The 25710-nt window shown below is 39.6% G+C and overlaps 1 protein-coding gene across 1 annotated transcript; it reads left to right on the forward strand.

Annotated features, from left to right (window-relative positions):
- Positions 1-636: 636 nt before the first annotated feature.
- On the forward strand, positions 637-24862 carry unc119a (unc-119 homolog a (C. elegans)). The gene is made up of 5 exons (XM_063492412.1): positions 637-903; positions 20388-20501; positions 20700-20793; positions 23516-23688; positions 23794-24862. Exons 1-5 carry the CDS (start codon positions 780-782, stop codon positions 23904-23906), a joined length of 618 nt encoding a protein of 205 aa, XP_063348482.1. The 5' UTR covers positions 637-779; the 3' UTR covers positions 23907-24862.
- Positions 24863-25710: the final 848 nt, after the last annotated feature.

Here is a 25710-nt window from a genome sequence, read left to right on the forward strand (position 1 = left end):
AAAGCAGGCAGTCCCAAAACACAATCTAGACCATATGGTCTAAATAATTCTGTGACTATACCGTGACATTATTTGGTTTGCCGGTCGCTCTGCACTTCTATCTTGATGACTCTCTTCAGCTGTGCAGAGCCAAGCCTCAGCACCGATTATAGTTCGGAGGCTAAAACGCAGACTGATACCTGCCCTAAAAACAAAACAAAAACAGAGAGCCTCGCGTTGTGTAGCTTGCACATTCGAGCTCCGCCGTGCACTTTAGCGCCACTGTCTCTTTCCACACAGCGGTGCAGTGAACGCACCATCCACAATACGATTTCCAGCGGTTATTTCTGACACCCACTAACTTCCACGCGGGAGGTGCCAGAGCTCATCTCGGAGGTGCGAAACTGTTATTGAGCAAAAAGCCAGCCGCGCACGCACCGGCAGCGCATGACGAGGCGCGCAGACGGGCAGCCACGCACCGCCGGTCGCTTTAAAGCCGCAGGATTTGGATTAAATAGCTGCGAGAGAGCCGATGAGGCTTGGAGGAGGAGGGAGGGAGGGAAGGAGGGAGGGAGCCGAGGGCTGATTTTTATCTTTTACCGGATCGAGAAGGGGAGGAGGCTCGGAGAATGAGTTATTCTTGTAGCAGAGCAGAGCCTATTTGCTGTACGGCGTATTAGCCATCGCGTAACTAAAGGCTTCGACGCAAGTAAATCGGCTCCTGCGGCGACGACGCCGAGAACATCAGAAAGCCTCAGTTCCTGCCAGGTCGCACTCCGAACAACCCTCTCCTGCCGGACATGAAAGTGCAGCAAGGCTGCAACTCATCAGACATGGGCATCCCGGTTACAACCGAAGAAGAATTGCGCAAACACACCGTAATAACGCCCGAGGATGTGCTCGGGCTACAGAAGATCACCAAGAGTGAGTAACCCGCCGCAACTCGCACGATACGGGGGGATGAGTTCAGCCTTACTGTTAGATGGGATTAGTGCAGACCCATGTGCTCCTTCCTTGTTCGCGGTGTCTTTTTTTGTAAATGTGCTTTCCTTGATGACAGATACCATGGACAGCGACTCTGACATAACCTCCAAGTGTTATAGCTTAAAAAAAAGATTAACCACTTGTAATCAGTGTGCGTTTCAGTCAGTGTGCAGTTGTAGATTAGATGTCTCGTCCAATTGCAGTTGTATTTGCCGTGCAAAGTTTGACTGGTACTACTAATGCATCAGTGTGTGTGTGTGTGTGTGTGTGTGTGTGTGTGTGTGTGTGTGTGTGTGTGTGAATGCTTCTAGTGGTTTTGTGTTTTTGTACCTCTGTGTTTGACTGTGTGGGCACTGAAAGAGACAGCAGGTGAGTGTAGGTGCTTCTAATGTGCGCCTCTCGACTCCCACTGCAGGGGAGGGGGGCCTGAGTGATGCTTACTACTCCCTCACCTCAAGATACCTGTGGCTCTGAGGTAACAGGTGGCCGGAGAGGTGATCCACTGATTATAGCTCCTCTCAGACAGTTGGAACGAAAACAAGACAGTGATACCATTAACTTGTTGTTTGTCATATATAACTGACACTTTCCACATTATGTAATGGAAGCATGGTGGCCACAGAGGCTCTCCCCAGCACCAGGCCTGCTTTCCCAACACTTTAATAAACTTGTGCTGGAGAAGGGGAACAGTGAAAACCAATCTCACGTGTCTTCTTCTCACAAGGATGTTTCACGCAGGTGCTTTTAGTCCATCTATTGCAGCTCTGTGGTGATCAAGGATGCACTATTATGAAACTGTACAATTTGTGGAGGTGGCTTGGTGTGAAAACTTACAGTTTAGTAACACTACTCGAGGCCTGCGACAGTTAGTGTGAGCAAAGAAATGTGATTAGCTGATTTTACTTTATTTCTTTTGAGCCTCATCTTAACAACTTTAGGAGCAAATGTGACCAAACTGTTACTAATGACTGGAATATCCATATGCAGTATTAAAAGATTGTGTGTGATGAAGCACTAAATCACACCCCAACTCACTGAGAAAAAAAGATGCTAATCTAAACATTAGAGTTAAGATTGCCCAACTATTATTATGCAACAAGAAGGGATTTCAACAAGGCAAAGTGACTGATCTTTCGACAAAGTGAAAAGGCAAACAAATACAAATTTTTTCCCTTTATTTTTATTTATTCAGTTCGGTTTAAGTCAAGCTCTCATTCTTTTCTCAAACAGTCACATGGATTTTCATCCAGTAACCCCTCAGAAGAGGAGAGGCAGTGCTCGGCCTGCATCAGCCTGATAATTCCTAAATCACTCGTGATGGTGCGGTAATCTCCGCTCTCCACTGACATGTAATCTGGATTATGTCAGAATGGCTGTAACAGCATTCTGCAGTGGAGCCATACACCTCAGGTAATTAATGACCCTGGAGACTAAGAATAAGCTTACAAATGTGCTTGCCACTCATTCATTTATTGAGCTGCACCCTGTTATAGACACGCGGTGTGGCTGTAATCCTCGATGGTGAAAGATGACTTTTTCAACCTGTCGTCAAGCCCTATTTCACACCGAGGTGTCCAAAAGTGGTTCCAAGTCCTAACCATTTAACAAAAAACACACACACATATCCCACAGATAAGCACAGTTTCATATAATTTGGGTTATTGCTTTCTGCTGCAAGGGAAAGAAAATCTTTTCTAGAAAAGGCGTCTGCAGAAAATACCGCAGCCTGCTGTGTAAATGACTTCTCCTTTTGTGCTTTTGGGAAGCAAATGCCACCATTTTGGGGCAGCCCAGCTCCAGTCTGTCACGGTGGTTCAGTGCTGATAAGCAAGGCACAGCGCCTCATTGTCACACAGGCATAATGGAGAAGCAATATAATCCAGGCAGATGAGAAACAGTGCTGTGACATGAAAAATGGCACATAATCAGTTCACTGTTTGCATTACAGATGATTTATGATATGGCTGCAGACGGACATACTGTAAGCAGACTTACTGCTGACACTAAATTAATGTTGCGCTTGTAATCCTGTAACCTTATATCAAGAATTACTGATGGACAAGAGCGGTGTGAAATATGTTATTCTTGGTTATAATCAAACACAGATTTCTGAAAAAACGGGAGACTTAAATTTAAAATATTTGATCCTGTTACAGACATTTCTAGAAACATTCTATGTTTATTTACTTCTCTATTGTAGCCACTTTCCTGTCATCCACCATGTCTAACTATGTCTCCATGTAAGTGCACTTGAGTGTCGCAGAAAGGCAGTCAGGATTTCAGGCAAATTGTGCCTCTTGCTGAAAATGCATTTAAATTTCCAGCTGACAATTTAAAACATACAGTCCACAGTGAGATTACAGCTACCTGAGAGATCCAGAGCCCTGAAATACTGCTGTTAGCAGGTGGATTCAGACATAAAACGACCCTTTGTTGGAACGCTATGGGAAGGGTTGTGACTGTGGGTGTGTTTGGTTTATGATATCAGTGTGCAGCAGTGGATGCATTCATTGCTGCACACCAAAACCATAAAAATACTGAATCAGTCATTCATTACACCTCAGCTGTTTAAACAAATTATAACTGATTTGAACTGGTCTCTGTCAAAAGTGCTCATCCTCCACACCTGCACTGAATTAACTGTATTTAACGTTTACCTTTCCTTGTATTCTGCTGTTAATACAACCAATATACATAGCCAAACTTTCAAACACTGAGGTCATGATCAAAGATGGACTTACTGGTTTTGTTCTTCAGCCTGTTGTTGCACTGTACCTGATATGGATGAAAGAATGGAGTGCTAATTTATTAGCTAATGCTAGTTAGCGCAGTTAGCTGCAATCATAAACTGACAGCTACAATGCAAAGACACCCATACAGGCTAATTAGTGCTAATTTGAATGAATGAGCATAATGATGGATACACTTCATGGATTTGCTTGGATGACAGAGCAACCAAACAAATCCAACATAAATGCTCCAAAAGACACAAATACAGTAAAGAGGTTCAGTTTAATGACTGTTCGATGCTAGATGAGGCTTTAGGTGGTCTGGCGAGGAAGGAGCAGCTAGCAGGTCCAGCGGGCATGTGGTGTGGAGGTTTGCCGGACAACTTGGAGGCCAGTCAGTTAGACAGAATAACAGATCTTTATTTGGCTTTAACAGAACAAGACCATACAAGCCAGGTCTCCACGGCTCTACCCTATTTGTACCTTAATGAGAATAAATACGTATTATTTTCTCCTAGTTTTTAGGTACAAGCATAAAGCTGAAAACCAGCTCAAAGAGACTTCATATCTATCAACACAGTGATTCTAAATTAGAAACATAAAATGGTAGAAACAAAGGCTTCAAACCTGATTGTCCATCACTGCTTTCATTACCTGTTGAAGATCAGGCTTTGGCTACTGGGCTGGGGTCAGCAAACATTCAGATTTAACATCATCCTGGGTTCTTTACTAGCTTTGCATTAGCATGTTGTCTCTGCAGGTGCTTGTGAAGCAGTATGATGCATTTGTTTCTGTCTTTGATGCAGTTTGCACTTTACCTTCTCTCTCTTGCCCTTCTGGGAACTAAAAATAAAAGTAATGTCCGCTGTAGACTGCGCTGCTATTTTCCTCCTGCTACACATGAACTTTAAAAACTTTATCCACGTGGCACGCAGAGAACTGAAGACCTTTTTTAATGACATAATTGTAGCTAATGTAATTACTGAATTTAGTACAGTATTGCATTACATTATTGCATTGCTGTAAGCTTTTAGACTTTGTAACCTGTTGGAGTCAGTCTTGAGCAGCACACAGAGAAAGTGAAGATTTAGCCACTTACATGCTGACTTTATTTTTCAGAGACCGGACACTGTCCAGTCAGACCCTTCTAACACAAGCTTTTAGAGTCCGTGTTGTGTTGGCAGGTTAGCTATCAAAGTCATGACTTCGATCATATTTTATGGTGCTTAAGTTTCTGTTTTGTTTTCATAGAGAAATCATAATGTACCAAAATTCTTGTTAACAAGCCAGAAACCATGACATCCACAAAACGGCTGGAGCAGACAACCAGATAACAGCACAATTTTTAGACATTTTCTTAAATATGATCAAACAGCGATCATTTAACACAACTTTTGCTGGGTACTTACATTACCAGGCAACATGTTACCAGGTAATGTGAAACTGTCCAGACTGCTTATGCAATTCAAAAAATGCCTCAGCCCGGATTTGAACCCAAGCCCTTTTTGGCTGTGAGGTGACAGTACTAATCACCATGCTGCTCTTAAAACCACAATGTCCATTATGAATAGAATGACCACTAGATTTTACCACTTTTTGAGGTGACAGTTATCTTTAGTTGAGACAAAAGCACAAATGCACGCAGTAGAAGTTTAGTTTGTGTTGACTTCTTTGCTTTCGATGTTGTTTCATTCATGTCCTAATTAGCCTGAAAAAGCAGATTGGTCAGTTTAAATCAGTTCGTCTGTGCAGGTTTGAACATGGTAATCGCACTCGGGTGCAGATCAAAACAACCGCACCAAGACCACCTCCTCCAAAGGGTCTCAGTCTCCAGAGCGGTTCATTTATCCTACCCTGATACTACTACTGTGTACTATAGATGAGCACAGGTCCAGAACACAGAACCTTCTTCCTGTATTTACTTTTGTAGCTCCTGCCCCAGACACATCTGGCCAATGAGTGGACTGAACATTCTCACGTGGTTAGTTTGCTACAAGTTTACGAAGTAGCTTTGGACCAAAGTAAGCAAACTATAGGTGTGAAAACACCCTTAGAGAGCTTTCATCCAGCTGTACCTGTTGTAATGGTCTCGTGAAGGATGGATGTAAAGTTTGGAACCTGACACTTCCCTTTTTCTAAAATACACTCAGGTTTAAAGAAAAAGTTATCTTCAGTGTAAAAAATGTTAACACCTTCATGGAAAGAGAGGAGCATGACCACACTAGATGCTTTCTTAGACTGTGGGTCTTTTTACTCAAAGGATCACTTGTGTGTAATTTTGAATTATCCAGATGATTTACTCAAAGCATTCTTGCTCCTTTTACATAAATGGGCAATCAATTATTTGGCCTTAATAAGTCTGGGACACAGAGCAGCGCTTTATCTACATCGGGCGGGATTTCCACTCTGTGATGTGTGCCAGCACAATGGATACAGTTTTAATTAAAATTGATTGGTGCAGCCGGTTCTTAATCTCCCATGCACAGCTGTCGCAAGGTTATTCTTTCGGAGCGATCTGAAGCGCAGAGAGATGGCTTTTGAATCCACATCAGTCACCGGCACGGTCTCGTGAGGTGTTCCTCACATGAGTTTAGGCCTAATTTTTGGTTAAGCAATTGGATTATGGTAAACGTGCACTTATGAGACGGCCATCACCCTGTATCGGGTCTAACATGGTTACTGATCAATAACCTATGACTCTGTGCTTACTGGCTGGTGCTGGTATTTGTGTTAAGTCATATAATCAATTCTGATTGCTTGTGGATGACAAACTGTGAGAGCTGAAATAGAAAAATTACCACAAGTCAGGGTTTGGTGCTGAATAATTTCAGTTCAGTTCTGTAAGCAAAGATGCCACCAGAACCCTCATAGTGTAATAAACCTTTAGTTTTACTTGAAGATGAATTTAGACTCCCCAGCATAGCTAAGCTAAATGACAATCATCAGTGGAGCATCTGAATAAGTAATTGGAAAATATTCTGCTTATTCAGTAACATTAATATTCTTTCATGCCCCTTACAAATTGCAATCAGCAGTCTAGAAAGATTACTGTGGCTTCAAGAGACTGTATGAAAACATATGCTCGTAGCCATTCATGCTGGATCTCTGCTCATTTTCTCCTCCTGATAGGAAGAATTTTCTGAAAGAGCTACATTAGATTAAAAAAGGGTGATCCTAAACAGGATGTAGTCAACTTTACTCTCTGCTGAGCTGGACGTCCTTTACTTATCGAGCCATTTGCGGAACTTAATCCATGTTTTATACATGTTATAGAATTGTATTAATATATTGAGCACACAAAGGACTCTTTGTTCTTATGACTGAAGTAATAAAAACTCTAAATAATAACAGAAAAAAAACCTTCTTTCATCTACTTTTCGGATTGATTTCTTTATCTTAGTCCTCATTCTGATTGGTATTTGTTCCGTATTTTTAAATCTTAGACATAATGAAGGATTTTACAACAATAACCCTTACTTGAGTGGGGTGATCATTGATAAATTGTTTATTGACTTTATAGGTAGATTTATACAGAAAAAAGGGACATGATAACATATTTTTAAAAATCCCAAAGCATATCCAACTATAGTCATTAGTATGCCATATACTTATGACTTTTGGGGACGTTTTTAACACAAATACACTTCGCTTTAACACAATGGGGACATTCAATGGGAAACTTTCCTTAGGGAACTGAACTCTGATTATTAAATATTTGCTTATGTTAAAGTATGTATAATGATTTGGGGGGGGGGGGGGGGGATTGCTTTATCTTAGTCCTCATTCTGATTGGTATTTGTTTCATATTTCCAAATCTTAGACATAATGAAGGGTTTTACAACGTAACACTTACTTGAGTGGGGTGATCATTGATAAATTGTTCTTGAACTTCATGTATGGAGTTATCCAGAAAATAGGGACATGACACTATTTAAAAAAAACACAAAAACATATCCAACTATAGTCATTAGTATACCATATAGTTATGACTTCTGGGGACGTTTTTAAACACAAATACACTCAGCTTTAACCTAAATGGGGACATTCAATGGGAAACTTTCCTTAGGGAACTGGTAAATACAATGAACTCAGATTATTAAACATCTGCATATGTTAAGGTATGTGTAACTACTTTTCAGATAGATTCATTTATCTTAGTCCTCATTCTGATTGGTATTTGTCCCATATTTTTAAATCTTAGACATAATGAAGGATTTTTTTTAACATAACCCTTGCTTGAGTGTGGGGATCATTGATAAATTGTTTACAGACTTCATGGATAGATTTATACTGAAAAAGGGACATGATACTATTTTTAGAAAAAAAATCCCAAAACATATCCAAGTATAGTCATTAGTATGCCATATGCTTAGGACTTTTGGGGATGTTTTTAACACAAATACACTCCGCTTTAACCTAAATGGGGACATTCAATGGGAAACTTTCCTTAGGGATCTGGTAAATACAATGAACTCTGATTATTAAACATCTTTCAACCCCTTTAGGGCTCGCCACAGAGGTGCATGTCCTCCTTCATCTTGTCCACAAACTTCCTCTGTGGTCTTCCTTTTTTCCTCCTCCATCTTTAACATTCGTTGTCCAATACTAGTAAAAAATGGGCGTTTTCTTCTGTTTACACCATCACTAAAATAGGACACTGCACTACTTTCAATGCAATCACATTAATATCAGCAACAAGAGCTTTTAACTTTTAAACTGAAGAAGTTACTGTCCTTTTGATACACTCATTTCTAATTTTATCCATCCTGGTTGATCCCAATGAAAATCTTCACATCTTCAGCTCAGCCTCCGGTCTTGTTGTCAGTGCCTCCATCTCCAAACCATACAACAACACACAGCTGAAACCAGATATTCACATACACTTCAGAAAAAAACACAAAAACATTTTTTTCTTTACCATCAACAATCGAATAAGAGTAAACTTTTTTGTTTTAGATCAATAAATATTAACATATTTCTTGTATTTGTGAGTCAAAATAAAAAGAGAGAAAATTTTTATGTATTTTTTACTTTCATCAAAGCCAGAAGTATACATACACTAAGTTTATTGTGTCTTTAAAGAAAATGAAAACTCCAGATGATTCCTTTCTGAGCTTGAGAAGTTCCTGATAGGTTAATTGAGTCCATTTGAGTTGGTGGCACATCTGTGGATGCATATAAAGGCATACCCCAATCACAGAGCCTTTCTTTGACATCATGGGTAAACAGGTCCACAAGTGTGGCTCATCTTTAGGTGCAATTTCCAGATGCCTGAAGGTCCAACGTTCATCCGTTAAGATATATAAAAAGCATGGGAACGTACAACCAATCATCTGGAAGGAGACGGATTCTGAGTCCAAGAGAGGAATGTGTCGTTGGTGCGAAATGTGCGAATCACCCCCAGGACAACAGCAAAAGACCTTGTGAAGATGCTGGTTGAAACTGATACGTCAGTGTCACTATCCATAACAAAACAAGTCCCGTAATACCAAAAGCTGAACGGTTACTCTGGGAGGATAAAAGCCATTACTTCAAAACCACCATAAAAAAAGCCAGACTACAGTTTGTAACTGCACATGGGGACAAAAATTTTAATTTCTGGAGACATGTCCTCTGGTTTGACGAAACAAAATTGAACTGTTCGGCCGTAATGATGAAAAAGGGGGAAGCTTCGAAGCCTCAGAACACCATCCCAACTGTGAAGTGTGGGGGTGACAGCATCATGTTGTGGGGCTGTTTTGCTACAGAAGGGACTGGTGCACTTCACAAAATAGAGGGCATCATGAGAAAAGAAAATTATGTGGACATATTAAAGCAACATCAGGAATATAAAGCTTGAGTCTTCCAAATGGACAATGACCCCAAGCACTACCTCCAAATTAGTTACAAAGTGCCTTAAGGACAACAAAGTCAAGGTATTGGAGTGGCCATCATAAAGCTCAATCCTATAGAAAATTTGTGGGTGGCACTGAAAAGGCGAGTGCAAGCAAGAAGGCCTACAAACCTGTTCCAGTTACACCAGTTCTGTCAAGAAGAGTGGGCCAAGATTCCAGCAAGCTATTGTAGAAAGCTTGTGGAAGGATACCAAAAACGTTTGACCAAGTGAAACAGTTTCAGGGCAAACCAAATACAAAGGAAGTATATGTATACTTCTGACTTTGATGAAAGTAATAAAAAAAATACATAACAATTTTCTCTTTCTTTATTTAGACATTTCATAAATACAACAAATACATTAATATTTATTGATCTAAAACAAGATCTGATTTGATCTTTGAGGGTAAAGAAAAAATGTTTTTGTGTTTTTTTCAAGTGTATGTAAATATCTGGTTTCATTTGCAGCAGGCCTCACTACCATCTTGTAAATCTTCTTCAACTAAAGGAAAAATAAAAGTATTTACATTTAAGTAGCATGAAATTTACACGCTGTGTATATTGGGAGAAACTAGAGCCCCACAGTGCTGACTTATGCAGGCGATTTGTTAGATGTTTGCTGTGTTGAACTTCACTTTTTACCTATTATAACGAAAGAATTTCTCAGCTTTGAGATAAAAAAAAATACATTTTTTCTAATGTTATCTTAACGGAGGGACACGGCTTGTTACATATAAATTAGCCTACAGTAACATTGCTAATAGGTTTAAATAGTTAAAATCTTTCACCACATGTAATTACTCTGCAAGTTTGAGAAACAGATAAAAGTATTTGCTGAAATATAGGAAAATATTAAAAGACACATTTCAAATGAATTCTGACAGAAGTCCAGCCACAGGTAAAGTATACCAGCAGCATCGGAGATGAAAGCAAACAAATCTGACCATCACTGTTAAGTTTCTTATGACACTTTTATTTTCAGTTCATAGCTAAGGACACTAAAACAGGACATGTATAGATGTGCATCCATGCTAGCCACTGATACGGAGGTCTAGAGAATTTAAGAGGATCATTTTCATATTAATCTAGTTTTCTTATCAGAGCCAAAGGGGGCCACTGGAGACAGGTGGAAGGGCCACATATGGATCCAAAGCCACAGGTTGGAGGCCCATACTATAAGAGTTCAAATATTCATATCAGTGTGCTGCTGAATCTGCTGCTTTAAGTAGTCTCTATCTATTTGCAAGGTGATGCAGTTTTACAAGTTACAATAAACACATCAGTAGTTTTTTAAATATGTTTTTATATTTTGAGCTGTTTTGTTCTGCAGTTTAATTTGAGCTATTTTATGCACTTTTTTAAATGGATGATGTCCATGAAGAGAGGTGGAGTGTGTGTGTTTACTACCAGGCAGAGGTTATATCATACTCCATACTGAAGTGGTTCCACCTGAAGAACAGATGACCTACATTCAGTGTACATGTGTGCACTACCCTACAAATCAAACCTGCTGATCTTTGAGGATCTTTGCCTGCTATCAGCTGAAACACTCAGTTTATTTAAATGCAGGTTGAAGACTCACCTATTCTCAGCTGCATTTGAATAAAACACCAAATCCACACTTTTAAGCTTAAATTTCAAAACTTACATTTTAACTACTGATTTTATCTACTGTTTTTTTAAATCAATTTTAAATCATGCTTTTTATTTGTTTTTGTTTTTTAATGTCTCTGTAAAGCACTTTGAATCACCTTGTTGTTGAATTGTGCTATATAAATAAACTTGCCTTGCCTTGCTAGCAAAACAGAGAAATTATATGTTTAATTTCAGCATTTGCAGTTTTTGTAGGGATTTTACTTTTTTATTCTCTGAAGGCTAGTTTAGGCATAAAAGCTACTTTCAGCTGTTCTGTTGCCACAAGGTGTCGCCCCATTGGGTAGCACCGCATGTTTGCTCTGCAATGGCAGTTTTATGCCAGATTCCCTTCCTGACGCAACCCCAGAGGGAATTTGTGCCTCCAGCTGGAACCAAACCAGCATGCTTGCAATTGCCCAGCAAATGTTTTAACCACTGCACCATAGCTAGGCATAAAGGGTGGAAAAGGAAAACAGCTGGCAGAGGTAACAGCAATCACTCCTTGTAGTAAGCCAGGTGAATGCTATCATCTGTTTTCACTCCAACATCTTAAAAAGAAAACAAAGGGAAAAAAATTCTCAAATTTTCATTGCTTTGTGTGCTTTTATATATATATGTGTGTTTGTGTGTGTGTTTGTGTGCCATGTTTCGATATGCCAAAAACTGGAATGCTAATATATTTGTGGGGGCAAAATGCCCGTCCCCACGAGTTTAAAGGTATTTTTGAGACTCAAAATGTGGGTTTTGTGTCAGGGTTACAACTAGTTTATGGTTAGGTTAGAGTTAGGCATTCATTTCTGATGGTTAGGGTTAGGGTAAGTGGCTAGGGAAGGCATTATGTCAATTGTTTGTCCTCACTAAGATATGAAAACAAATGTCCACAAGATTATTTGTTATATCCACCCCTGAGAAGCTACAGACGACTCTGCTATTTTTATCCAAATCCGCCACGTGAACCAAAGTCAAGTGATTGGTGCACAAGCAAAAATTATGCAGGTAATTAAAGAACTTGCGTAACAAAATTGACATAAATATTTGATTAGTAGCTGTAATGTGCTTACTTAATTTAGGAACCATAGTGCATTGCAGACAAATGTAAAGAATTACCACCAGCACTGATCATAAGATACAGGAAGCCCCGGTTCTTTCACCCCCTCCTTTTTCTGGTTGGAGAAAGATAAGAGGAGAAAAATCTCATCTGCATTCAGCTGCTCAGAATGCAACCTCTCCATGAACCTCACCATTTGTCAGTTTGCCTGCAGGTTCTGTTAACTGAGAGACATGAAACAACCCGCCACACTCAGGTGCACCATACATCATTACGTGAACTCCAACGTGTAATGCTAATGCCACAAGCAGCCAAAGGCTATGGATTTAAGGTGAAGACATGCAAACATGTTTTGCATTTTCCTTACTTGTGTTCTTAGATTTATTCAAAACAAGGTCTTAAAACTAATCAAAGGCCACACAGTCAAAGAATGAGCCATGTGGAGTCAATCCCTGTGGCTGAAAGTCTGTAACTCCGGGCTAATCTCAGGGATTAGGGAGCTATAAGTGGCACCCGTCAGACAGGCTCTGGGAGTCTGAACGCAGGAGCACAGCATGACTCTTGACTCGGTGCTAATTTTACTCTCTGTAGAGGTGCTGCTGCCTCTTTTCAGGACTCTGTTGACAACTGAAAATTCATGTATTTAACAAAAGCCTGATGTTAGTCTAATAGCATGAGTCTGATTGTTATCCAAGAAATTAGATGTGTCGAGGTTAGAGTAAGATCCAAAAGGCAAAGGCAGAATTAAAGGCAGCCTACCTGAGCTGGAAGATAATGACATGTTTCAGCAAAATGACAAGTACAGTACAGTAAGGTCTCATGTCACAAGTGGAGTCACTGTTTTCACTGCCACAGGATGTCTAATTTCTCCTGCACTTCAGGCACATCCTGCACAAACCTCTATAGGAGGAGGCCTCAGGCATACCTCCATTGGATCCCAGACGTGGTGCATTTCGTTTGCATACGACTGATGTCAAATCCGAGATGCTTTCCTTTGATTTGCTGCTGCACCTTGTTGTTGTGGAGCAGGCAGGTGGAACAGGAGAAGGAAAAAGACTGGCTAATCGAGCTAGTGCTCTATCACAAGGAGCGTTGCTAGGTGACAGTGTTGAAGGAAGTGAAGTGCAGCACTTTGTGTGTGTGTGCGTGCGTGCGTGCGTGCGTGCGTGCGTGCGTGCGTGCGTGTGTGTGTGAAAAGGAAAGAAAAGCAAACTGACGAATAGAACCATCATTTTGACCACATTTTTATGGACGTCATGTCTTTGCAATGATGGACGGTTATTTTCTTGTACTTTTTTCCTTGTTAGTGAGATGCTGTGTGCAGGTTTCCTTTACAGCACCAGTAAAGCTACGTGTTCAACATGTTTTACTCTCTGGACAAAACTTACTGTGTGTAAAGCCTAAAATGTTCTATTTTAAGCTTATTCTTATTCCCCAGGTGTTAAATAATGCTGTTTCTGAAATTCACTTAGAGGTACATACAGTGCCCTTTAGCACTGTGTATTTGTGATGCGCTGATTGAAACAATAGTTAGACGACGGTCACTTCTAAATCATCACATATGGATGCTTGCTCTAGACCTCTGTGTCACATTGACACAGAGCATATTTTTTTAAATGTGCAGGGGTAATCTTCATGGCTGGAATATGTTAAGATTCTGGCTTCAGCAGTAGTATTTTTCTTCCCATTAATCAGCAGTTATATAACTTACAACAGACTCCTGAAACACCCCTCACAGGACACCTTAAAGAAAGCAGTCCAATGCCTTTAGACTGGTTGGGTAAACTCCCACACACCCTTAACTATCTTCCAAACATACAACTGGTGGAGTAGCTCATGACCAGGACGAAAACCATCCAGAGCAGAGTTAACTCCTAACTTAATTGCTTTCACAGACGATATATAAATAATCCCAAATGTGCTATAGTAGGTAGATTTGCCCCAGCTACATGTTTTCGGAAACCAGTCTGAGACCTATTTGTTTATACTGTACTTCTCTGTCTTTCTTTCTTTTTTTCTTTCTTTTTTTTTTTTTGGTGTTCTAAATATGTTTCACAAACTGAAAATGACATTTTTCCTTCAGTTTGTGTATTTTTCCCCTCAGCTAACACCAAATTTTGTGTTCTCTAAACACCGAGCATGTGAAAAGGGCATATTTTATGACTACTACAAATCTCTGAAAGGCAGTCACCCATCATCAGTCAAGCTGCTCCATGTGCAGAGGCTGTGAAATCAAAGTGTGTTTTGTAGTGTGTAGTCTGAGCTTCATGCGACTGTAGGAACACACAGAAGTGTGCAAATTCTTGCACTGCACTGGGTGAAAGTGATTTCATTGGCTTTGCTATCAGATGAAACGCTCCATCTGTCTTTTTCATCAGGTTTGGCAAGAAGCCGTCTCTGATTCACAAAGTACATCTATCAGTCATCTGTCCACAAAGACAGCAAGTTTAGTAGCTGTTACAGAAAATACACTTAGAGCACTCGTCAGACAGATTTTGAGAAAAGGAAGGGCTATTTTCACCAAAAATGATGAGTTCAGGTTTCCTTGAGGTTGTAGCATTAAAGATTCTTACTGGACAGAGGGAAAGAGCACTGACTTTGAGTTTTCAGTCAGCGTATTTTTCGTTCGATCAAAACAGCCAAATGTGTTCTAGCAATGTTATAATATACTGTGAGTAAACTGTGTGAATATTTCTGACCTAATTATTGGTTTTGTATGTACAGTACTGTACAAACGTCTTGAACCACCCGTCATTTCTTATATATTTTGCTTCTGAGGAGCAAGATATAGTTCTCCAGGTTTTCTGAAGTCCTTTCAGTGTTTCTTTGGACATTGGCTGCTTTTTCACACAATTTCAGTCCTGTCCTTGTACCTGACCATTTTCAGAAGAATGTTTGTCTTATAAAACCACAGTTGAAATTTTTGGTTCAAATCAAGGAAGGAGAGAGGCCATCTGTAAAACACGGTAAAGGCTGTTATGGTTTGGAGCTGCATTTCAGCCAGTGGTGTTAGAGATCTTGTAAAAATCGATGTGACTATAAAAGCAGAAAAGTAGCATCAAATTTTGATCCACGGTCCAGTATCATTTGGAAATCATCTGATGGGCAATAGCTTAATTATTCAGCATGACAAACATCCCAAACACACTGCCAGTGCAGTAAAAGCATACCTGTCAGAATAACACATAGATGAACACTATCAGTCATGGATTGGCCTCCCCAGAGCCCGGACATGAACATTATTGAAGTAGTGTGAGATCATCTTGACAAAGAACAGAACAAAAGGCAGACAACATCCAAAGAAGAGCTTTGAATATCCTTTAGGAAGCCTGGAGAACTATTCCTTAAAGAAATTACAAGAAAGTTTAACAGGAGAGTTCAGGCTGTGCTAAAGAATAAAGGTGGCCATACCAAATACTGATATTCAGGCTCATTAGAATGGTAACTATTTGTGCCTTATATGCTGTATTTTCATATATGTTTGCTGATGTTTCAATAAGTCATTGCACCTATTTCCTGCAGAATATTATAGCAGAATATAAAGAAATCAAAGGTAGCTCAAGACTTTTGAACAGTGCAGTATGCATGCGAGAGTTTCCTTTTTAAGTTGATGGTTTAACCGTGTGAGCAGGGTAACACACTGATGGACTTCAGTGTAACATACCCAATACATCCTTCACTTTGAAAATAATGTCAAGGCTGCAATTACAGTAGCTATTTTAAGCTTTGGATCCTGAGTGTAAACACTTTCCTCTCTGACTCTGCTGCATCCCTGAAACAGTCATTTAGCTCAGGACCCTGACATGCTGTCAAATTAAACATGAGCTGTAAATGGTTTGGGGGAGGTGAGAGAGGTTGTAGATACTTATGTTATTAGTGTGAGTAACCCAAACAAGCATCTAATCTCTGCAGCATGAAGAGCGTAGTTTTGCACTGTGTTAGATAACAGTATTTGATTCAGCTTTCAGCCAAGATGACGATTTCAGTTCTTGGGTTTATTTCAAAACGACTCCGCGCTAATCGCATCTAGGCCACATAGCATGCAGGCACTCTTTAAATCCTATGTGAAAGTTGCATTTGCAGCAGTAACATTAGGCTTATAGTAATGTTCCCAGTGCATATAAGCCCCTCACATTAAAAAACCACAGCACTAGAGGGCGCTGCATCAAACGCCCGCTATCTATACTCTCACTGTTTCAGAAAGTAACAGAAAAATATTTAAAAATAAAGGCAAAAATCTCTTGACCACGCCGTTATTCACTATGAAAATGGGAAGCCACTTCAGTTTCAAAAAACACAAGCAATATAAAAATGCGGCAAAAAACACACAAAAGAACAACAGAAATAGAAAAAAAGCAGCAAAACCTCATAGAAAGGGGAAGCATTACCATGACGGACCAGCTGCGGAAGTGACAAGCTAACGGTAGTGAGTAAACCAGGAGTTTGCGTTCATTCAGCCATTCTGTTCATGGTTTAGTGTCAAAGTATCCACATTAATCTATTAATAGCAAATTCATAAAAACAGAGTATATTTTTTTTAATGATCAAATATCCCAAATTTAATTACACTTAATGTTTAATGTGGTAACTGAATCCCCCTGGACTGTAGCTAGCTCCGCATGTCATTCCAGAAAGCTTGCACAGATTCCCAATCGAAAAACAAATGATCCAGGCTTTCAATATTATTATTTTTACAGAATACACAACTGGGTTCCCAGCATCAATTTTTTTGACAGCTGTCTTCTTCTTCTTTCTTTTTTTTTTACAGTGCAGTTCACGTCTGAAGCTGGTCCGTCACATTATTGTCTCCCCAAAAACACTTCCGTTTTGTTTTGTCTGCTTTTGTGGTGTTTTCCCATTTTTCTTAAGTTGCAGTTTGTTTGACTTCACAGGGCCACTGTAGAAAGATGACACGATCTCATTCACCTAAATATCAAAGCTCATGAAGTTTTTAACTCTATGCAAATTCTGAGTTAAAATTCATGTCAGATGTTAGCATTAGTTGGAGTTTGAAAGAAAGTCTAAAGAACCAAAGAGACTGACCTTAGAAAAATTAATAAGGTCTGTTAAGTAATGGGTCTCACTTCACCACCTGTGTAAATCTCCATTAAAACTGTGCAAAATAAGGGATTTTCTTTAACTCCGGCATAACAACATTCAGATTTCTTCTTTTTTAAGATTATTATTACTTTATCAACAAATTGATTGATTGATTATGATTATTATTGGTGTTAAGTAAATTTCACATTAAGTGTTGTGTGTTAACCTTTATGAAGAAGTCTATAAATACCTCAGAGCAGGTGGCTAAAGCCTGTGTGGCCCATCTGCTCCTTAACCCTCAGAAGGAAGGAGTCAAAGATGTAACTGTGCAGGTTTGTGTGTGTGTGTGTGTGTGTGTGTGTGTGTGTGTGTGTGTGTGTGTGTACGGGTTCGTACTATCCTGGTGGGGACCAAAATCTGACTTTTACTATCCTGGTGGGGACTTTCTGCACCGTGGGGACCAAAATCCAGGTCCCCTCGGGGTTGAAAGCAATTTTCACACTCAAAATGCAGTTTTACTGTCAGGGTTACAATTAGGTTATGGTTAGGTTTAGGGTAAGGGTTAGGGTTAGGCATTCATTTTTAATGGTTAGGGTTAGGGTAAGGGGCTAGGGAAAGCATTATGTCAATGGGATGTCCCCACAAGGATAGCAAACCAGACGTGTGTGTGTGTGTGTGTACAAATACACAGATCCGTTCAAGTCAAGTGATAACGCATTTAGTGTAACGTATGTTTGTCTTTCTTAATGTATCATATGAAAGGCTCAGAGAGAAAGACCCTTCAACACTTACGCAACGTAAACGGCTAATAATACTTGCCCTTACCATACCCTAATGAGATACAGTGTGTGCGTTTGTGTGTGCGCTTCTCAAACAGTCAGTCCATGTGATGGTAAAACACACTAAGCCTCTTAGGTCTAATCCTGCCCCGTTGGGAAGGCAGTGTCTCACACATGCCACGCACACATACGTGCACACACAGCGCCAACGTGGCCAAATCTGACAGTTCTTTGGTTTAATGCCATCAAAATCCTGGAAGAGAAAAGTGATAAAAAACATTTATTGTTATTGTCGGAAAGCAACCTGTTTGGTCAGCAATATTACAGGACAGTAAGAAAGTCATCATCATCATCATCTTTATTCATAAAGCATTCTAAAACAACCACAGGTGATGCAAAGTGCTGAACATTGGAACAAAATAATAAAATTATATAATACATTAATAAAAAACAAATGAAAGCAAAAAGTAAAGTAATTATTAATTAGTTAGTAGCTAATTTAATTACAAGAAAAGCTAAGTCTCACTGAGGCCGAAAATCAAAGGGTAAAAATGGGGTTAAGACGTGTTTTAAAAGTGGACAGTGTGTGCGATTATCAAAATTCTTTATCGGAATTTAGATTTTTCAGCACATGAGAGCAGCAAACGAGAGGTAAAAGCATCCGAAATTATATGAGAATGAGAATGTTTGCTATGACCCTTCTTCCATACAATGTTTCTTTAAAAAGAAATAACAATAAAATAAAAATCAACAACACACAACAAAAAGGAGAAACTGAGGACATGTTAATGTAATGTGGCATATAAATGCACAGGAAGAGGAAGAGAGGAGAATTGCTTTTTGCACCACGGGAGGTCTCCCACCAGCCTGAATTTACAGCAGGAAAAACCAAGTTGTAGTCCAGAGCCATCCATAAGCTTTATCAAAAACAACCCCAACGAGGCAAGATTTACAGTGCTGCTTTGGTGTCCAGTTGTAGATCCTAAGCAGGTATGCAACTCATGCAGTTCTCCAAACAATAACATGTAGCTTTGAGTTGATTATGCCCTGCATAGGCCGAATACAGAATAGTTTAAAGTTGGCCAGAGCAGGAAAGGGGAAGGCAGATGAGTTCCCCATGAAAGAGAAAACATTTGGTTGGCTCCAAAAGGCCCCTGAAAAGTCTAGAGAGAAGCAACTAGAGAGAGAAAGCGAGATCATATTTCTCACATATGAGCTTCTCTTTATTGTTTCCCAGTCTAATCCAGAATTGAATTTAAAATCCTTCTCTTCACATACAAAGGCTTGAATGATTAGGCGACATTGTCTGTGCTGCTCATAGGGGACTGTCAGATTGTTTGGGGCTTTTAAGGTATAAAACCTGAAGCAACTGTTATTGTTAGCTGCCAATATGAAAACTAAATACAACTGAAATTAATTAAATTGAACTGAATTGGGTGACTATGGGAAATTATTTTTGTTTGTGACACAGCTCCCAGGTGATTGTCCTTATCTTAAAATACAAAGCACCTTTGCTTCTCTATATAAATGCATGTAGAAGTTGATCTGCAAAGCTGTCCGTAGAGCCTATGGACAGCTTTGCTTAAACTTTGTTTCGTTTAATGGCTTAAACTATGTTTAAGCCATTAAACTTCAACTTTAGTTAAAAGTTAAATAAAGAAAAGCTATTTCTAAACAACCCTAACATACAACTCATGCATACAATAATAGGATCACCATATTTTTTTCTGTATTGTTTTGTGAGATTTCTTTATCTGAAGGTAAGTATATGCATACTCAAACCAATCACAAAAACAATTCAATCACTCACCAGAAATGAGGTTACATAACTGCCGCTGTCAAACCTGACTCTGGGCGTATCTTCCAGTGCACATAAGTACAAACATATGACAGATTAGTGAGTTGCTTTGAAACTTAGAAACTTTGAGTAACGTGTTTAGCTTCTGCTTTGTGCGTCTATCCTTTTGAGCGACTCAGACAATTCCCTGAGCTCAGCGTGACCTGAACGTCTGTCTTGGCTTTCACTGAAGTAGCTGAAGTAGGGAGTTTTGTATTGTGACTTCTCTCGGCGCAGAAGAAGATAAAAAACGTGCAAAAATGGCTTTCCTGGCACCGCTGTGATGTTACACTGGTGACTATTCTTCAGCACAGAGCTGGCTTTTATGAATGTGAGACCGGTTCGGGCCTGCCTGTAACAACAGATATGACTGTTTCTTGGAGTGTAACAGAAGTCTGTGGTTAACTGACAGTTTTTTTGTATCATGTACAAAAAAACAGAAGAACCCAAGACACATTTTTTTCTTTTTTTTCTGTCTTCAGATTACCTCTGCTCTCCAGAAGAAAACGTCCACATGATCGACTTCACCAGATTTAAGATCCGTGACATGGAAACGGGGACTGTCCTCTTTGAGATCACCAAACCTCCGACACCAGGTGAGCTCCAACGTGCAGAAACTAGATAACACATTATATGGCAGGTCCAAAAACCTTCCAATATGTCAAATGGTATATCGGTTCATCAGTTTAATAGAAAAACCTGCACGCATATGTGCATAGCTCAAATGAGCCGAGCAAGGGCTGGAACTCAAAAAGCTGACTGCTTTTTGTTGTTTTTATTCATCTTGTCTTCAGCTGGCGGTAAAAAGCAATGTGACCCCAATGCCGGCCGTTTTGTCCGATACCAGTTCACCCCGGCTTTCCTACAGCTGCGGCAGGTTGGAGCCACGTAAGTCCCCATGTGGTGTGATATCCGGTCAACCCTGCTGCTCCGACTGAGGGAACGTACCGGAAGTAGGATGTATGTAGGCTCTGGTGTCAGGCAGCAGGCTGACAGCGATGAGTGCTAACATACAGAGTGGCCCAGCCCATCTGCTGAGTCAGGCACCAACTAGCCAAAACTGCTCATCATGACACTGAGTGCAGATTTCAAACCAACACATCAACTGACTCATCTAAGCTGGGATTAGCCCTAAGTTTGTATTATTATTATTATTATCATCATTATTATTATTATTATTTGGATTATGTGTGTGTTAACCTGTAGAGTAAATGGTTTTAGTGCATTTGACACCTGGATGGACCCAAAATGTAGGCCTGAGAGAATGGAAAGTAAACTCAAAATCAGCTTTAATGCTGTGTTTTTACTAAAATACAAAATAATGCAGGTCAAGAACAAATATGAACAAAACCACAACTCTTCTAAGAAAACACACAAGGAGGAAAGACTGAGACAATAAATATACACCGGAGAGGAAACAGGTGGGAGGACAGCTGAAACCAATCAGAGATGGCAAGACAGGGGAAGTAGAATTAAATGCAAAGCACTAGTGACAGGAGACTATCAAAATAAGACAAGAAATAACTAACACTGACCAAGACTCAAATATACAATTATATAGTTAGGGCTGGATCCCTTTGTTAGTGTACAATAGGCTTAGGCTGCTGGGGACTTGGGACCATGATGCACTGGGTTTTTCTTCTTCATTCTCCTTTTTTCACTCCGCATTTAATCATTAGTTATTCATCTCTGTGTTTTCCACAATGGGCCTTTTGTCCTGTCTTCTCCCCCTCGTCCTCAATTGGTCGCAGCAAATGGCTGCCCTTCCCTGAGCCTGAAGTTTCTTCTTGCTAAAAGGGAGTTTTTCCTTCCCACTGTCGCCAAGTACTTGCTCATGGAGGTAGTCTTTTTGTAGGTATATATAAAGCACATTGAGGTGGCTGCTGTTGTAATTGCTGTTCTATATAAATGAAATTGAATTGAAAAGAGGTCAAAACATAAGATGGAAGGAACAGAATTTGGAATACAAAAGGGAATTTAAAAACCTATCGTCAACTAAAACAAGCAGGGAACTAAAGGCACAGATAAGAAATCATAAACACAAGGAAAGTAAAACTAACAACATAAACAGAGAGCTCCTATCTGAAAACCAAAAAGTCATAAACCCACAAAACACAGACCGAACCTAAAGGTCTTTGAAACAAAGGGTCAGAACTAAATCATGAAAACAACAACCAAGATTGAAAAAAAGACCCATAAACACTAAGAAATACAGCAAGCTAAATATCAATACTATAGAGTATAGGAACATAAAACAAGATAAGAATACAAAATTAGAGAAAACTCAAACTCAAAACCCCTGACAGTCTTCATTTTTTAATTTTATAACTTCTATTTATCCTTTTTATCATTTCTAATCACATTTAATTCACCAAACTATGTTTTTTTTAAGCCTCCTTTATGGGTGTGCTCCAGAGCAAGTTAAACAAAACCAGGCCTTCTTTGCATTACCTGGCTTAACAAAATCTGAAACCTCAGTCAGAGATAACAGGTATCACGACCATGATTATCGACTCTCTTATTTAACTCAGACTTTCTGCTTCAGGCGCACATAAAAGGGGGCATTTGATGTGTTGTTTCACTCTTCTTCCAAACAAAAAGTGGATCGATGGCACATGGTCTGCTCCAATCAGAGACATTATCAGAGGAACAGGTGATGGAGATGTATGAAGAATGTAAAAATATAACAGTAAACAATAATTAAGACAAGAGAGCAGTGCAGAGTGTTGTAAGTAAAGTGATTTGCGCGTCACAACCGCATAAAAATAATAAAGATATTCATTCAAGTTAATGTGTTTATTTTTTCACTGCTATTTATTTCTAATGTGAAAGCTACTTGTTAGAGCTCTGAAGCAACCAATGCAATTAAACACTAAAGGCTACTCAGCGTGTTCAGATCTGACACTCTCCCATAACCTAATAAAGGAGACTTGCATCCTTTCTGCTTCCATAGGAATTAAGAGGCTTTAGTAGCAGCCAGGTGCTGCTTATTGGATGTCTGTGAACTTCAGGCCCTCAGACAGTGCTGCATTAAAAACAGACATGATTCTGTCAGGAATCAGGAACTCTTCCAGAAGTCATTCTCTTTGATCACAGTTTGTAGTGAATACCACAAATCAGTGAAAAAAGACATATCCATCCATAATCTAGAAACACCACCATATTCTTCTCCTAAAAGTCCAGCAGCTGTTCTCCTCAGTTCCTACATTTTACAAACTGTTATAAGAAGAGGTGATGTTACACGGTGGTGAACACAAACCCTGTCCCAACTTTTTCCAAACGTGCTGCTGCCATCAAATTCAGTACAAGCTTTTTCTTAAGATGTTAAATTTTCTCAGGTTAAGTACTTGATATGTTTTCTGTGTTCTGTTCTGAGTAAATTATGGAATTTCTGAGATTTGCAAATAATTGCATTCAGTTTTATTTACATTTTAAGCAGCCACCTTTTTGGAATTGGGTTTGCAGATAATCTAGATTGATTGTTATTAGGCTTTTTCCTTGTTGCGTTCTTACAACTGTTATCATAAGTGTCAAAAGCAGTGACAGAAGTTTGTATTCCCATTCACTTACTCGTTGGTGGGTGTATTTTGTCCCCTTTGTGTCTCTGCAGAGTGGAGTTCACGGTTGGTGACACCCCCATCAACAACTTCCGTATGATTGAGAGACACTACTTCCGCGATCAGCTGCTAAAGAGTTTTGATTTCGAGTTTGGCTTCTGCATGCCCAGCAGCAAGAACACGTGCGAGCACATTTATGAGTTCCCCACGCTGTCCGAGGAAATGAGTGAGTGTCACACACTCTGACGCACTCGAGACAAATACCCCCGCCCCATGTTTAGATGGATTTGATGTTTTACAACGCTGTGTGCTGTCTCTCTCCCCCTCTCAGTGCGTGAGATGATCCTGCACCCTTACGAGACGCAGTCTGACAGCTTCTACTTTGTGGACAACAAGCTGGTGATGCACAACAAGGCAGATTATTCCTACAGCGGAGGGCCGTAGGAAAGCCTCCATCCTGCAACCCTCCACCCTTTTTCTCTTTCTCCTTCCCTGTTCTAGACATTTTCGATAATCCAGCTATCACTTCAGGACCAGAAACAGATGAACTGATGGACAAATCACTGGCATTAAATACTCATGTCTCCCTCCCTGTTAAGCTCCATGCATTTCCATTCAGGTACTGAGCTGCCCGGCCAATCGGATTTCTCCCTTTGCCTCTTTTTTTTTTTTGCAGAAACACTGAATTCTGCCAGTTTTATCCTGTTTGCATCAGCGTGCGTGCGTGAGTGTGTGGGCAGCAAACACATGCAGTGTCTGTACATAGTGTTGATTTCTGTCTATATATGTGGGTTCCAGTTTCTCATCAGGAAAACTTTTTTTTTTTAAATTTTGTGTGTTTTGGAAGAGAAACCGAAGTCAAACAGACGAGGCAGAAGCACAGAATGAGACAAAGGAGGAAATGAAATTGCCCTAAAAGCAGTAAGAATAAAAAAATCTCATGTATATTTACAGTATATAGTTTGTATAGGAGTCTCACTGTATTTGTACTGCAGAGGTTCAGAGAAGTCTTTGTAGTGGCACACGCATCTGAATGATTCGGTCCTCCTCCTGTGATCTGCCATCGTTCAGTTGAATGACGGCACTGTGTACTCTGTCTTTGTGAATGTGTCACTTGTTGTCATATATTTTCATGTCCGTAGTACTACTACTACTACTGTAGTGCGTGAGGAGTATTTTTTAAATAAATAGCCATTTTGGAAAAGTGTCAGAGAGTGTTACACTAGTCCAAAGTCAGATACCAATTTTGATATCCAGTACAACCTCTGTAGTACTGAGCACTGTGTATACTTTAATTACAATAAATGTTTTAAGCAAAAAAATAATAAAAGTATGTAAAAAAGTTTTGACAACCAAAATTCCATAACTGCAATAAATGTGGGATTTTTGTGGGACCTTGATATTTGCTGGGGTTTTTTCATTAACAGTGAGGTTCACTCCAAATACACCCACTAAAAAAGAAAAAAGACCTAAAGTCGAGGTACAGACGATACTATTGACTGAACTTGATTACCTTTAAATGGACTGATGCCCAAACCGCAGTGGTTTATAAATTCCCTAGGCAAGTGAAAGGTCGCATAGAGCTAAAATGAGAAAAATCTAAACATCATAATGCAGACTTTCCATTTAACATCCTCTACACTTTAAGATCCGCAGGTCGTTTGTGTGCTTTTATTTGGAATTCTTCTTCCTTTGACTTATTTGATGTAGAAAACAGTCAAATACACACAGAAAGTAAAGCATGTCCAAAGATTATTCCTAACACGCAACAAGCAAAACGTGTTTTTGTCGCCATCTTCTGTAGCAACAGTCTTACTGCACCGTTATTATTGCATCTCCCACTGTATCACTCATCAATCATCAACATCTTTTCTTTCTCTTTTTCTCTCAGCACATACTGTGCATGGTTCGAGCCAGTGAGTACATGATACACAGACTCTGGTCAATGGTGTGTAAACATGAAACAACAAGGGGTCTATTTGGACACCCAGAGGCAGTGGAAACCTTTCAGAGCAAAATTAGCAACCATGTAAGGTCATATTTCCAACCACCTGATTTCATCCAAATATCTATCATCGACAGAATATTCTAACAGTTTCCAACTGTTTTTTTCTAATAGCAGGTAAAAGCAGGTGTAACTAATCACATTAATGAAGCTTGGTGCTGTTCTGCTTAGAAACTAAGCCTTCAATAATGTGATTAGTAACACCTGCCTTATCTTGCTGACTAGTTCAAGTCAGAAACAGCT

The sequence above is a fragment of the Pelmatolapia mariae genome, linkage group LG14 (assembly GCF_036321145.2).
Source record: "Pelmatolapia mariae isolate MD_Pm_ZW linkage group LG14, Pm_UMD_F_2, whole genome shotgun sequence".
Taxonomy (NCBI): Eukaryota; Metazoa; Chordata; class Actinopteri; order Cichliformes; family Cichlidae; genus Pelmatolapia; species Pelmatolapia mariae.